Below are 16,379 nucleotides of genomic sequence, written 5' to 3'. Positions count from 1 at the left end.
TCCAAGAGGGATGGAGGAATTGAACCCAGCTCGGCTGGGCCTGCTGCGTGCAAGGCAAACACCCTACTGCTGAGCTATCACTCCAGCCCAAATATGCAATAACCAGAAACAAACCACAAGGTGATACAGCATAGTGGAGAGAGAATATCAAGTCAGAAGCTGAGGCACTGACCTTTTGCAGGAAGGTTTGAAAGTGGGTGTAAAAGACACAGCTTGGCAAACACGGCATCTGTGCAGCAATAGGGCAACTAGTGGGGTGCCCCAGAGGCAGGGAAAAACATCTGCCAAATGGGAGTCACTGACTAAAAGCCACTAGACCCTATCTGGAAGAGGAGAGAAGGCAACATTCTTCAGGCCCCTGAAATGCTTCCCCCAAGTCCAGTATAGCCAAGATTATCACCGATCTTGTCGCCTAATTTCATTGTTACTGCTCAAGGTAGCTGTCCTTGCCTGAAATCTTTTCATTTTTACTGTTCAAGGGAGCCGTCCTTGCTTGAAATCTCTTCATTTAATGCAAGCGGCTCTTGGTTTTTGTTTGGGGGCCAAGGCTGGCTCTTCATTTAATGCAGTGCTCAGGAATCAGTCCTGGTTGGGGGCTTAGGAGACCATGGGGTTGCCGACGCCAAACCCAGTTCGGCCAGGCAAGAGCCCTAGCGGCTGTACTATTTCCCCAGGCCCTGGCAGGTGGCTCTTGTCCTTGACATTAGTTGAAACCATCTCCCTCTGCCTCTCAGATTCCTCGTAGGGCTTTATCACATTGATTTTTTTTTCCCTATCACCCTATCTTAAATTAGTCTGATCACGAACTGGATCTTGGATGTCTAGACGAGGCATTGGTTTGGGTGAGTGATGGTCTCCACAGACCTTCTGCACCTCATCCTTAACGGGGAGGGGGGAGGGGCTGAGAGCTGGTGGGCCTAAGGGCTTCGTGATGTTTGCGTTCTAGCTCTAGCTCGGGTCTTTCTAGAAACCTCGGGGGCAAGGATGTGTCAGTGAAAAAGGGAGTGAGGAGGAGTAGTGTAGCAATGAGGCCAATTTGGGTGGGCCAGTTCATCCTTTTCCCAAGCTGGACAGAGCAAGTGCAGTGTGCTCAAAAAAGTATAGTCGAAGTGACATCTGCACTTGTTTGTTCACTGCAGCACTCTTCACAAAAGCCAGAATCTGGAAAAAAACCTGAGCGCCCGAGAACAGATGACTGGTCAAAGAAACTTTGGTACATCTACACAATGGAGTACTATGTAGCTGTTAAAAAAGATGAAGTCATGAGATTTACATACAAGTGGTACAACATGGAAAGTATCATGCTAAGTGAAATGAGTCAGAAAGAGAGGGATAGACATAGAAAGATTGCATTCATCTGGGGAAGATAAAGTAACAAAATAGGAGATTAATACCCAAGAATAGCTGAGATCAGTACCAGGAGGATTACTCCATAGCTTAGAGGCCAGCCGGCCATTCTAGGGGAAAGGGCAGCTTAGATAGAGAAGGGAGCACCAAATAAAGGGTGTTGGGAGGATCCTCCCAGGATGAGAGAAGCATGCTGAAAGTAGACTATAGACCAAACATGATTGCCACTCAATGCCTCTCTTGCAAATCACAAGACCCAACAGGAGAGAGAGAACAAAAGGGAATGCCCTGCCACAGAGGCAGGGTGGGAGGGATGCTGGGACCCCATGGTGGTGGAGGATGGGTGCTAGTGGATGGTTGGGTACTCGATCATTATATAACTGAAACCCAAGCACAAAAATTTATAAGTCTATAACTGTACCTCGTGGTGTTTCACTAATAAATAAATTTTAAAAAAATGAAAAATAAATAAGACACGTCAGGACACTGCCTGGCTGGGAAGCGATTTTTGTTATCGCTTCGTATTTCATTGAGGCCCCTTAAAGTCTGACGTCCATCAGGCTGAAATCGGCGGGTGGCCTGGAGGATGGTCCTGCCCATCCCTGCCCGGTGGCCCTGGTGGCCCTGGTGGCCCTCGGGGGACGCCTCCCTCCAACGGGCCTCCCAACTCGGGGAGCGCTTGGAAGGGCCTGGAGGACGCGAAAGGGGCGGGCGGGCGGGCGGCTGCTACCCAAGGACCCCAACAACAAATCAGAACCAAACCCAAAACCCAAACACCAAAAAGCAAAAAAACAAAACAAAACAAAAAAAAAACAAAACAACGGCAGAACGCGGGCCAGGGAACGTCCGGCCTGCACGGGCCTGGGCCTAGCAAGCAGCAGCTGGGCCAGCTGAGCCCGAGGGGGCGGGGCCTGTGACGCGCACGCGCGCGCGCGCGCACTCGCGGCGCGCAGTGCGCAGGCGCGGGGCGGAGTCGCGCGCCGGGCAGTTCGCGCGGGAGCTGAGCGCCGCGACGACGGCGACGGCGGCGGCGGCGGCGGGATGGCGACTCCCGGCCGGAGGACGTCGACCCCCGGCTCCCTCCCCTCCAAGCGGGCTCCCCCGCGAGACTCTGCGTCCGAGGTCCCGAGCAAGCGACGGAGTTCGGCCCCGCCGGCGCCGCTGCAGCCGCTGCCCGCGCCCTCGGCCGCGCCTCCTCCGCCTCCGCCTCCGCCGCCGCCGCTGCAGGCGTCGTCCGGGCCCTTCGTGGAGGGCGCGATCGTCCGCATCGCGATGGAGAACTTCTTGTGAGTGGGGGGCCGGCCGGGTGGGGCTGGGGGGTGGGGGTCGTCCGACCTGGGGCCGGGGGGGGGGGGCAGTAAGGTCTCGTGCGTCCAGGTGGGTTTCTTCCCCACCCGGCTCTGCCGACGACGTCGTGGGGATGTTAGGCAGCGCCCTGGTGGGCCAGGGGACCCCCGACCCACCACCCCTGGGAAGGGACCCCCCCATCCCCGCCGGAGAAGGGTTTCGGGCCGGGCCCCGGGGTGGGGGGGCGGGAACTTGGTGCCAAATCACAACAGTTGGGAGCCCGCGGGGCCGCCGGGAGGCAGTTGCCCGGCTGGACTGGGCCCGGCAGGTGAAATGTACAAAATACAAAACAAAAAACAAAACAAAACAAAAAAAACGATCCAGCCCTGGGTGAGGGGGACGGGGAGCCCCTCCACCTGCGGCGACCCGGGTTGCCTCCCTGGGGGGGCAAGGGGAGCGTGGACCACAGCGGATGATGCTGATGAGACGAGATTCGGGGATGTGGTCCAGGGTTTAACGGAGCGGCGTCGTCGGGGGGAAGTTGGATTCTATCTACTAGGATGCGCGTGGAGGTGAGGGCTGGGTACCACCCCCAAAGGAGTGGGGCCGGTGTCTCTGAGCATCGCTGCGACCCCCCCCCCCACTACCACCACCACCGCACTCAGTAAGTTGCGAAGGAGTCCCGGGGAGAGAGACCCAACCTAGCAGCGTTGTGTAAAGGGTGACTTTGCAGGAGACTCTTGGGAGGGTTGATTTAAAAACAAAGCGAGTTTGGGAGACAAATAAGGCTTTCTTTTCATTTTTCATTTCATCATCCTGTTATTCGTCGATTGCCTCGAGCAGGCCCCAGTAACGTCTCTTTCATCCTAGCCCTGAGATTATATTCAAGGCTCTTTAGGAGAAAGAGACCCATCATTGTTACTGGTATTTGGCATATTTGGTACGCCACGGGGAGTTTGCCAGACTCTGCCCTGTGGGCAGGCTACATTCCATAGCCTGCAAGTTTGTCCAAAGTAGTAATGAGACAATAAGATGTCATTAAAAAAAAGTTCTGATAAGATGATTTTTGGCCGCGCTTTCTTAAAAAAAAAAGCAAGGACTGTTGTGGGTGAGATCCGGAGGAGGAGGAGTGGGAAGAGAGAGAGAAGAGGTTTGCCAGGATCTGGCTGCCCATTCATTCGTCCTGATGAAGCTCGGAGGATCCCAGAGGAGTGCAGCTAACTGGCCCGAGGGGGTACATTCTAGAAGAGAGAATTTAGGAGAATAAGAAGAAGCTCCTTTCGGACCCTGTGAAGTGTCCAGGAGATCAGCTGGAAAGGAAGGGAGGGGGGTCTTCCCGCAGGCAGTCGTTGCAAAGGGTCTGGAGCTGTCAGGAAGGTGGAAGAGGTGAGAGATCACCGATTCTCCTGCGTATAGGAGATTGTGGAAGCTGCAGGAATGGGCGAGAGCACCCGAAAGGAATTGTAAATAGGAGAAATCAAAGGTTGAGGATAGAATCCCTGAGTATTTATTGCCAGTAGAAGAGGCACGCTCAAGGGAAGGAACTGAGCCCGGGTTGATCCAGGGATGTCAGAGGAGAACTGGAGGGAGAGTTGTTAACTAAGAAACCAAAGGAAAGGAGTTTTTCCAACTTTCGCTTGCTACATTGAGTGTTTCAAACTTTTGCTTGCTACGCTGTTTCGATAACGGGACTGAAAAGAGCCCACAGCTGCCGGCAATTAGGCCTCTTGATTGTCAACAGCAGAAAACCCTTAAGACGTTACAAGTCACGGAAGAATGAATGACTGTGCGAAATTAATGTTTGGCTGTGAGGGGAGGAAGGAAAGGTAGCTGGAAAATGAAGAATAAGGCAAGGTTTTAGTTTTACAGGAGCAGGAATTCCAAGTTTTAGCAATGAAGGCGGAAGGCCTTGGTTTCCAGAACCGAAAATGGCCCAGAAGAAAGTAATAAAGGAAAGAGTTGATTCGTTAGTTTCACAGGTCAGGTCAGTTGGGAAGGCAGAGAGCACCCACTAAAGGAATAGCTGGTAACCAGGTGAAAGGAGAAAACACGGGGAAAAATGCACTGAGGTACACTGTAATGGTTTGATTAAAGAATTCATGAGGATTGAAAAAGATGAAGCTAGAGCTAAATTACAAAGTGTTTCTTTTTTTTTTTTAACAAGTGACATCTAATTTGCATGTCTGCTAGTAGGATTTGGTGATTGATGGGATGGTAAGAGGGTAGATGCATCGGATGAAAGAGGTGAAATCAAAGTAATACCTAGATTTCCAATTTGAGCAGTAGGAGAATAATGATGGTTCCACTAGCAGACCACAGTAGAATTAATTTTGAATTCATTTTAAATGTGTTAAATTTGAGGTGACTGTTGTGTGGTATACAAGTAGAGTAGGATGATTGGTAACTGCCTCTCTCGGTCATCCAGGTCGATTTATAGCTTGTAGATGCTAATTCAGTCATGCTTTCAATTGTATTATTGGCAGGGCATATAGACTTGAGAAGAGGACAAACTTCTGACAGAAATTTTCCCCAGGGGAGCTCACAAAACACACAAATAAGGAATTCCCAATAAACATAGAATTGGAGCAATTATTTTTTTGGCCGGGGGGGTTGTTTTGTGCTTGGGAGTTCTTTCATTTATAAGAGTTGTCTGTTTTAGACTAGAAATTGCCTGCTTTCCTTCCTTCCCTCTCATTGAACAGTGCTGCTGCATGCAAGACAAGTATCTTAACACAGCCTGTGCTATTTCATTAGCCAGTTATGTTTTCTCTAAATACCAGTGGCACGACTAGTTAAGTAAAACAACAGAAAACTTGTTAAAATACAAGTGTTAAAGGGGCTCAGGGCTGGAGCGATAATAACAGCGGGTGGGGCATTTGCCTTGCATGCAGCCAACCTGGGTTCGACCCCCAGCGTTCCTATGGTACCCCAGCACTGCCAGAAGTGATTCCTGAGTGCAGAGCCAGGAGAAATCCTCGAGCATCGGTGGGTATGACAGAGAGAGAAAGAGAGAGAGAGAGAGAGAGAGAGAGAGAATGAATATGGAGCTTGAAAAGTGGCAGTACTAGAGGCAGGCTGAGGCCAGGTGGAGGAGGAAAACTGGGGACATTGGCAGTGGGATAGGAACACTGGTGAAGGGACTGTTGAAACATTGTATGATCGAAAGCCCATCATGAACAACTTGTAACTGTGTATCTCATCCATGATTCAATACATTAAAACAGGAGGGAAAAATTAAAGAATGGGGCTTGGGCCAGAGAGAAAGTACTGGTGGTAGGCTGTTTGTCTTGCTGGTGTCTTACCTTTGTTCAGTATCTGGCGCCTCATATGGCCCCTCCCCACTACCCCATCCCCCAGTATGTCCCCCTGAGCCTGCTAGGATTGCCCTGAGTGCAGGGCCAGGAGTAAGACCTGAGCACTGCCTAGTGTGCCCACCCCCCACCCCCGCCTACACACACACCCCAAAAGAAAAAAAAGAATGGGGCTTTATGTATTGGGATTACAAAGTTCCAAGTCAGCGGTCTAGAGAAATAGTGCAGGAGTTTAAGGCACTTGCCTTGTATGTGGCCAACTTTGGTCCTGTCCCCACATGGTCTCTGGCCAAAATAAATGAATAAAAGTTCCAAGGTAGGTGATTTTTCAAATGTGTAAAGTTCCCAAGCTAGTTATATTTTAATCACTAAATGGTTCCTGAGCAAAGAGATGGTAGCGGAGCTAGAGCTCTTGTCTTGACGGGCTGCTGTGGCTCTGACTGAAACCAGCACCACTTAATGGTCCCCTGAGCACTCACTGGGGTCACTCCTTAACTACCTGTACTTATTTGGTTACCACCTGGCATTTTTGAGTACTAAACTTGAAGTGTGCTTGGTTTAATTTTGTATTTAGCAGATTAGAAGCGAGCTGAGCATTTATTCTTGGGGATTCGATGGCAGCTAACGGAAAGTCTTTGGGAACAAGACTTTATATGTGTGGGCCATTCAGAGACAAGTTAGATGAATATTTTCATCAGAGTTTGCTTCACATTGGCCATAACTGTCACTGGCAATTAATGGATAAATAAGGATTGGTGCTGCTCTTGCTAGTAGCTTTTTTGCACTTGTGGTTTTCTTTTATGAGGGATATTGTAACGTAACTTAATGCTAATACAGTTTTCAGTGAATTCTTTGTTGAATCTCTGGCAGCATTGCAGAGGAAAATAACTTTAAGCTAATAAAATGAAGCCATAGGGTTGACATACACTTACAAAGTTTTCTAATTGGAACAAACATTTTGGATTGTTTCAAATATTAAAATGTGAGAAGTTGCTCTAAGGTGTCAATTTTTTTTTTTATAAAGTTCTGGATGTGGTGGTTGTCATGATCTCACTGGGCCACACATAGTGAGGGTAGGGTAAGGGTCATACCATATAGGGAGATAATGGACTTTGATTTGGTTTGGGGTTTCTTTGGACCACACTTGGTGATGCTCAGGGCTTACTCCTGGCTCTGCACTCAGGAATGACTCCTGGTGATGCTCTTATGCTCAGACGGGATGCTGGGGATTGAACCCAGGAACCGGGGTCGGCCACCTGCAAGACAAGCACTGTCCCCGCTAACATTCATGCCCTTTACTCCTCACCAACAAGCTCTAAAGCATTTTAATTAAAGAGAAACAGAAACATAAAATCTAAGTTAAAGGTGACCTATGGCTTATGTGAAACTTTAAAAAAATTATTTGTATGGTAGCTTGGATGCATTGTATTGTGTATTACTATTAAGAAAGAGTAAATCAGAGCCTGAGTGATAGTATAATGGGTAGGGCATTTGCCTTGCACGTGGCTGACCTGGGTTCGATCTTCAGCATCCCATTTGGTCCCCCAAACACGGCCAGGAGTGATTCCTACGTACCGAGCCAGGAGTAACCCCTGAGCAATGCCTGGTGTGACCCAGAAAGCTAGAGAGAGAGAGAGAGGGAGAGAGAGAGAGAAAGAGAGGAGAGAGAGATAAGAGTAAAGAATAAATACTGTTAAAACTTTGCTTTATGGGGCTGGAGAGATAGCACAGCAGGTAGGGCGTTTGCCTTGCACGCGGCAGACCCGGGTTCGATTCCCAGCATCCCATGTGGTCCCCTGAGCACCGCCAGGAATAACTCCTGTGCATCACCAGGTGTGACCAAAAAAAGCAAAACACAAACAAAAAAAATTTTGCTTTATTCAATCGATTTGCTCGAGCGGGCCCAGTAACATCTCCATTGGAAACTTTGTTGTTACTGTGCTTGGCATATCGAATACGTCACAGGGATTTTGCCAGGCTCTGTCGTGCGGGCAAGATACTCTCGGTAGCTATCGTTCCAGCCCGGCAAGCTACCGAGAGTATTCGATATGCCAGACACAGTAACAACAAAGTCTCCAATGGAGACGTTACTGGGCCCGCTCGAGCAAATCAACGATCAACGGGAAGGCCTTTACCTTTACCTTACCTTATTCAATAGACTGATACTTGATCCCTTCCCTAACCTAATGTTTCTCATCAAATGAATGTTCTACCTCACCAGAAGACTGATGTTTGTAAAGGTCATATTTCCCTAAAGATTTATTGCTTTTTTTCTCCTTTTTTTTGCAAAAAAATACATAATTGCTTTTCCATTTTTCTAATCCCCCCCTTTTTTTATTGAATCTTTGTGAGATAGAGCATTACAGAATTGTTTATGATTGCATTGCAGTCATACAGTGTTCCAACACCCGTTCCTTCACCAGTGTAAATTCCCAGCACCAGGGTCCCCAGTTTCCCTCCCATCACTACCCCATCCCAGTCTGCCTCTATGACTTTTTTTTTCCGCTCTTAATGGTAATAAAATTCTGTCACTAAAAGGGATTTGCAGAAGCTTGTAGGTTACATAAAGAAAATGTGCTTTTGTAAATAAAGTCTAATTCACTTATTTCTGTTTATTAATGTTATCTTTTTGTAATCTAGGACATATGATATCTGTGAAGTATCTCCTGGACCCCATTTGAATATGATTATTGGAGCTAATGGAACAGGGAAGTCCAGCATTGTGTGTGCCATTTGCCTTGGATTAGCAGGCAAACCTGCTTTCATGGGTCGGGCAGATAAGGTGAGTTCACATGAGTACTTTAAACAACAGTAGCAAAACAATTCAGAGCTATTATTTGTTTGTTCTGTGACAAATGAATTTCTATTCATTTCAGTTCCTTATGTATGGCTAGGGCTTGCATATGAACAGCAAAGTTGGCATGCATAGAAGTTGTGGTTTTCCATTTCTAGAAGTAGCACTGTAGCGCTGTCCTCTCATTGTTCATCGGTTTGCTCGAGCGGGCACCAGTAACGCCTCTCTTGTGAGACTTGTTGTTACTGTTTTTGGCATATGTGCCATGGGGAGCTTTCCAGGCTCTGCTGTGCAGGCGGGATACTCTCATTAGCTTGCCGGGCTCTCCGAGAGGGACAGAGAAATCGAACCCGAGTCGGCCGCGTGCAAGGCAAACGCCCTACCCGGCCGAGTGGCTGAGACAATAGACTGCTTCTTAAAGTGTCTTGACTAAATATTTGGAGAATTCAAGTACAAGGTACTTAAAATCTTAAAATTAAAGTATGGTACACCTGGGGCTTTAGTGATGGTGCCACAGGTGGGGTGCTTGCCTTGCATGTTGCTGACCCAGGTTCAGCCGACAGCATCCCCTGTGATCTCCTGAGCCCTGCCAGGAATGATCGCTGAGCACAGAGCAGGAGTCAGCCAAGTGTGGCCCCCCACCCAAACCAGAATAAATAAATACATCTTTCAAAATGTATTGCTGGGTTTGTGGACAGGCAAAACAAACTTACCAAGGGCAGAAACAATTCTATTAATCTAAAGACATAGATCAGCTCCGGAGTTGTTTTCTTGGGAAGATTTGCTTACGTATACTTAAAATCTGGCTTTAAATGGTTGCACACAATGGAAAGGGTGAGGTGGGGGGTTGATTCCTGACTGTGGGGAAGGGTCACAGACATTTAGAGGCCAAACTGCTCTGTCTAACAGAGAAGCCACATCACAGAAAGAAATAGTGGGTTCCTCACTATAAGTTTTGAAGATAGTGGAGAAATAAAAGTGGTTGAGAATTCTTAACTGGGGGCTCAGAAGTTGGTTCAGTGACTTAAAGTGTCTGCTTGGCAGTGACAGACTGAGTATAAGCCCTGGTGTTCTGGGAACCAGAGAGAGTACAGGGGTTAAGGCCCTTGCCTTGCATGCGGCAGACTTCAGGCCTATCCATGCCGGTGCATATGATCCCCTGAGCGTTACTAGGAGTGATCCTTGAGTACCACCAGGTGTAGCATCAAAATGATACCTCTCTCTGCTGCTTTGCCAACTGAGTTGGGGGTGTCAGGGATTACCCCGACCACCCCTGGTAGCTCAGGACTCTCTAGGGCTATATGCTATGATGCTCAATGTTTGGGAACATGTGCTGGGATTGAATCGTGGTTAACAGCAAGTAAGACAGGCGCCTTAATCTTTGTACTCTCTTCCCAGCCTCATGCTTTCCACTCCTTAACAGTAACTGCTCACAGGGGGCTGGAATACCTGGCACCCCGTAGTGGCCCCCAAGATGGCTGGAGAGATGACTCAAAGGGCCTTAGTGCCTGATATCAGTGTCAGAGATCTAGTTTTGGTCTCTGGTACTGTGCTGACTACCAATTCCGTGTCAGCAATACCTTTGAGTCCTGTCAGGTGTGACCAAAAAAACCAAAATAGTCATTTTATTTTACCTTTTGTGCCTTTCTTGTGCTTATGCGCATCTATGCATAGCTCAAGATGTGTATTTTAATGTTAAAATAATGTCTTTTTGTTGTTGTTTGTTTGTTTGTTTTTGGGGTCACACCCGGGGATGCACAGGGGTTGCTCCTGGCTCGTGCACTCAGGAATTACTCCTGGCGGTGCTCAGGGGACCATATGGGATGCTGGGAATCGAACCCGGGTTGGCCGCGTGCAAGGCAAACATGGTACTCGGGGGACCATATCGGATACTGGGAATCAAACCTGGGTCGGCCATGTGCAAAGCAAACGCCCTACCCGCTGTGCTATAGCTCCAGCCCCAAAATAATGTATATTTTAATGTTAAAACAATGTGTATTTTAATGTTTAATGAAAAGGATGCTGATAATTGATTTTGATTAGTATTGATGGGTAATACCAGAGTGGTCAATATTTAGTCTCTGTGATTCCATAGAAATCTCCAATACCAGCGAGATTTGATACACCTCTGTATAAGTCTTCCTTCCACTCCCTTCTACTTCCACACTCAAAAAAGGGTCTTTATTTGTAAAAAGCCGAAGGGTTCCCATGGGCAGCAGGACAAACAGGCAGGTGGATGATTATTATTTAGATTTCAAAACTTAGTTCTCTGGGCTCTGAGGGCAAGCATGGCTTTTACTATCAGTCGCAGACCAAGTCCTCAGGTCAGTTCACCCTTTCCTATGGGTGTCCTGTCTCTAAAGTCGTACTGACTTGCTTCAAGACTGCGCTTTTGTGCTTTCTAGACTGTCCCATTTCAACACCATGGTCGCTTTGCCACTTGCCCCAGGTTCATCCAGGTACCATGGTGGGACCCCCCCTCCCCCACCACCACCACATTTTGGGGTATAAGGAACTACAGCAACTGAAGTCTGACCTCAGGTAATTATGATGGCTGTCCAGGAGTAGATTTATTTCAAAGTCCGTCAACTCCCAAATATTAGGAGCATAGCTTTAACGGTCTTCCTGTGTTTAAGCAAAGAACATTGCTCTATAGTAAAATATGAATAAGGCTATAGGGGAAATAGAAGAGCGAGTAATTCACTACAAATACAAAGTCCAGAATCACCAGAAGTTTTGACTTAAAAGTAACCAGGACTGACTTAGGGAATGTAACAGTGAGAGGGAAAGCACAAAGGAAAAGTTAAAGATAAACTCAGGAGATTAGGGGTGCTCATAAGGGCACTGTAAGTTTCTCTGGGAAGAGGAATAGAGGCAGTTCAGTGATGAAGCCGAAAGCACGTAGGGTTCATATCCAGCAGCTTAGTTCCTGGCTTGCAGAAGTTTCAGCAGATAGTATGGTATCTAATACTACTTGCAGGTACGAGGAATGGAAAGTGAGTGCCTTCAGAAAGTGATGGCAGTGCACCGTGCAAGTAGTTACTGGAAGAAACTTGATCTGGCAAAGTATGAGTTTGTTGAGACTGTTGACCGTGGATGTCATCATATAGCTCATTTGTCTTCTTTTATATCTTAGGTTGGTTTTTTTGTGAAGAGAGGATGTACCAAAGGCATGGTTGAAATTGAATTGTAAGTGTTGAAATTGCTGAAACCCCTTTTTCTTGATTTCGTAGTTTCTGTCCATGCCTTTTGGATGACTTTTAAAAAGACTAACAAGTATTTGTCGTGTAAGAAATTTACTAGCTATTAACAATGACTACTTCTAGAGAAGTATTATGTAACAATGCCTTCTATTGGAAATTGTATTCATGTCCTTATTGTTTGCATTTATGGCATATTCTTAATGTTTATGTCACTGTATCCTGTTCCCGTGTTCATAAAAGGTAAAGGTAAAGGTAAAGGCCCTCCCGTTGATCGTCGATTTGCTCGAGCGGGCCCAGTAACGTCTCCATTGGAGACTTTGTTGTTACTGTGTCTGGCATATCGAATACTCTCGGTAGCTTGCCGGGCTCTCCGAGAGGGGCGGAGGAATCGAACTCGGGTCGGCCATGTTGGCCGCTTGTAAGGCGAACGCCCTACCCGCTGTGCTATCGCTCCAGCCCGTTCATAAAAGAAATTGATAATTATAGTATTTCTTCCCCTCCTACCTCTATGTTCTCCATTTACGTACCTGGCAGCCATTTCTGATGGAACAGAAGTATTCACTGAATCTTCTGAACATACTTTAAAAGCATTCACTTAATCCTACTAAACATTCTTGGTGTGTGTACTTTGTCTCTTATATATATAAATAAATACAGTTTTGGTGGTTTTCAAAAACTTGTCTGCAGAAGCTTCTTGCCCATTTGAATAAGACAAGATTTGGGGCTACATAATATATGGTATATCAGAATTTTGTGTGGTATGATTATAGTACTTATATATAAGTATATGGGCTGGAGTGATAGCACAGCGGGTAGGGCGTTTGCCTTGCACGCAGCCAACATGGCCCACCCGAGTTCGATTCCTCTGCCCCTCTGGGAGAGCCCGGCAAGCTACTGAGAGTATCTCTCCCGCACGGCAGAGCCTGGCAAGCTTCCCGTGATGTATTTGATATGCCAAACACAGTAACAAGTTTCACAGTGTTACTGGGCCCGCTCAAGTAAATCGATGAACAACGGGAGGATAGTGATATAAGTATATATTTGCATATATATTTTTACAAATAATGTTTGTTGCTTTCCTGGTTTGGGGGCTACATTTAGTGGTCTCGGACTGCCCTTGGCTCAGTGCTGAGGGAGAGTGTAGAGCTAGGGATTGAACCCAGCCAGACCACCTGCCTGCAAAGTACACTCCAGCCCTTTGGGATATCTACACATCCCAAAAGTAATGGTTTGTGTTTCTACCTTAGTAGTCTACGAAATAAATTTATTTTCACTACTGTTCAGTCTTGAAAGGGATGAAGGTTACTGATTTAGATTAATATTAGACTTTCATAGAAAGTCATGGAGGGTCTGAAGAGATACAATGCAGTGGTTTAGGTGTAGATTATGAGAAAAGATGAAATCAGGCCGTGCGTATGGCCAATCACAGTTTGATCCCCAACACTCCATATACGCCTCTACCCCAAGGTCTCACCAGGAGTGAAATCTGAGTGCGGAGCCAGGGGTACGCACTCAAGCAGCACTAGGTGTTGCCTCTTTGAAAAAGAGAAAGTACAGAATATGTTAGCTAAAATAGTTCGTAAAGATTTTTTAATGATACTATCATTTCAGTACAGGATGATGTTTTATTCAGATATTGCCGAAAAAAGTTTTATTTATGTAGAGTTGGTAAACAGACACACATACAAGTAAAAAGAAAATGCTAAGAAATTATAGTTATTAAAGAAACAGAATTTTGATAAGAGAAATGGCTTAAATAGAGAAGCCTGTTATGTTCCTAAGATAATCTGCCCTTTATAAGTTCACGTAAAATAGCAAGACGAGTGTCAGCAGGTAAGTTTACGCATGGATTTTAAAGCTTGTTTGGAGGAATTAATATACTGCAAAGTCAAGATTTTGAATAAACAGGCTTGGGCATTTGTGTATGAGATGTCAAAGTGTTGATAGTATGGAATGGTACAAAAAATAAAAACAGCTGAATATTTAAAGAGAGCTTAATTTACTATAAAGATGACTGTGGAGTTTGGTGGATAATTTATTAAAAATTGGTTGGAATAATTAGTTATTTTTATCTTTAAAAATTAGTTTTACAATACTATTAATAATAAGCTATTTTTTTAAAAATTTAAGTAAAATCTAGCTATATTAAAGACTGAGTGGGGCTGAAGTACAGTAGTTAGGATACTTGCCTTGCACATAGCCAAACCATGTTTGATCTCTGGCTCCCTGTGTATTCTCCAGAGCCCTGTCAGGAATAATCCCTGAGCACTGCCAGGTATCACCCCTGAATAAATGAAAAATCAGTGATTGGAGAAACCACATGGAATGCCAAGGGTCGAACCCCGGTTGGCCGCATGCTAGGCAAATAAGGCTATGCCTTATTGCCATACTGTCATTCTGGTCCCTGAGTAATATTCTAAGCAGAACAGATGACCCAAGAACCATTAAATGTAAAATAGGAAGTTTAAGCTTTGTAAGAATCTAGCTAAAACTAATGCTATTATAAACATAAGTGACATGGGAGAAAACATTTTAGTACAAATAACATACAAAAGTTTCAAAATTATTAAAATATCAGTAAAGTCATAAACACCATAATAGAAAATGAGCAAAAAAAATTTAATATAAAATTAGGATACCCCATTGTTCATCAGTTTGCTCTAGTAAGCCCAGTAATGTCTCCATTGTGAGACTTGTTACTGTGTTTGGCATATTGAATACTCTCGGTAGCTTGCCAGTCTTTGCTGTGCAGGTGAGATACTCTCGGTAGCTTGCCGAGCTCCCTGAGAGGGGTGGAGAAATCGAACCTGGCTCAGCCATGTGGGCTGCATGCAAGGCAAACGCCCTACAGCTGTGCTATCGCTACAGCCCTATAAAATTAGGATAATCACTTAATCACTTAACTTCCCGTTAGTCGTCGATTTGCTTGAGCGGGCGCCAGTAACGTCTCCATTTGTCCCTGTCGCGTGCTAGTGTAGCCCAATGGCATCTGTTCGCTCTGGGAACATGAAGAGCCTCAAACCTATCGTTCATGATCTTGATGAAGAAGTCTGACCATCTGGTAGGTGGGCGGCCAAGCGGTCTTTTGACATCCCGTGGAATCCAGTCGGTAACAGCTCTAGTCCAGCGGTCGTCTTTAAATCTCATTACGTGACCAGCCCATCTGATTTTTGACACCTTGGCAAACAAGACAGCGTCCCTGATTCTTGATCGTCGACGGATGTCGGAACTCCGGATTCTTTCTCTCGTTTGAGTGAAACGTGATAGTCCAAGCATAGCTCTTTCAATTCTTCTTTGGGAGACCTGAATAGCGTTCTCATCCTGTTTGCTCTCATCCTGTTTGCGTAGGGCCCAGGTCTCTGAGGCATATGTTAATGCAGGAAGAACAGTGGAATCAAAGAGATATGCCCAGAGCCGGAGGTAATTACAACTGGTCTCATTCAAAATTAGGATACAGAAATTCAAATCAAAATGAGATAGCACCTTCTATCAGTGAACTAGTGTACATCAAAACGAAAGAAAACAACTATTTTCAGCATGTATGTAGGGAAAGAAGCACCCTCATCCACTGCTGTTGGGAATGTTGCTTGTTCAACTTTTTAGAAAAAAAATATGGATACTTGTCAGAAAATTTAAGAGCTTCCTTTTTTTTTTTTTTTTTAATTTTATGGAATCACCGTGAGACTGTTACAAGCTTTCATGTTTGGGTTACAATCACACGACGATCAAACACCCATCCCTCCACCAGTGCACATTCCCCACCACCAACATCCCCGGTATACCTCCACCCCCTTTCCCATCCTCCCCTTGCCTTCATAGCAGACATGATTCCCCATAATCTCTCTCTACTTTTGGGCATTATGGTTTGCAATACAGACCCTGAGAGATTATCATGTTTGGTCCTTTATCTACTTTCAGCACACATCTCCCATCCTGACTGATTCCTCCAGCCACCATTTTCTTAGTTATCCCTTCTCTATTCCATCTGCTTTCTCCCCTTTGCTCATGAGACAGGCGTCCAGCTATGGAGCAGTCTATCTGTCCTGTGTATTTACTGTCCTTAGGTGTCAGCTTCATGTTATGTTGTTTTAAACTACAGAAATGAGTGCAGTCCTTCTATGTCTGTCCCTCTCTTCCTGACTCATTTTACTCAGCATGATACTCTCCATGTCTATCCATTTATAAGCAAAGTTCATGACTTCATCTCTCCTGACAGCTGCAGAGTATTCCATTGTGTAGATATATTAAAGTTTCTTTAACCAGTCATCTGTTCTAGGGCACTTGGGTTGTTTCCATATTTTGACTGTAGTGAACAGTGCTGCAATGAACATATAGATACAGATGTCATTTCTACTGTGCTTTTTTGCGTCTTCGGGAGACAATATGATACTATACTTAGAAAAACTAAAGATTCTACAGAACAGATCCTAGAAACAA

At 45.7% G+C, this 16,379-nt stretch overlaps 1 protein-coding gene across 1 annotated transcript in view; it reads left to right on the top strand.

Moving 5' to 3' along the window:
• The first annotated feature begins 2,388 nt into the window (after nucleotides 1-2,388).
• SMC5 (structural maintenance of chromosomes 5) overlaps nucleotides 2,389-16,379 on the top strand; it is a 71,394-nt gene continuing 57,403 nt past the window's right edge. The window contains exons 1-3 of the mRNA XM_056118792.1: nucleotides 2,389-2,633; nucleotides 8,586-8,727; nucleotides 11,876-11,928. Coding sequence (XP_055974767.1) covers nucleotides 2,389-2,633; nucleotides 8,586-8,727; nucleotides 11,876-11,928 — 440 coding nt within the window. The remainder of the gene's footprint in view (nucleotides 2,634-8,585; nucleotides 8,728-11,875; nucleotides 11,929-16,379) is intronic.

This window comes from Sorex fumeus, unplaced genomic scaffold (assembly GCF_029834395.1).
Source record: "Sorex fumeus unplaced genomic scaffold, SorFum_2.1 ptg000038l, whole genome shotgun sequence".
Classification (NCBI taxonomy): Eukaryota; Metazoa; Chordata; class Mammalia; order Eulipotyphla; family Soricidae; genus Sorex; species Sorex fumeus.
The sequence above is the reverse complement of the archived record's forward strand: the minus strand, read 5'-3'. Positions and strand labels throughout refer to the sequence as shown.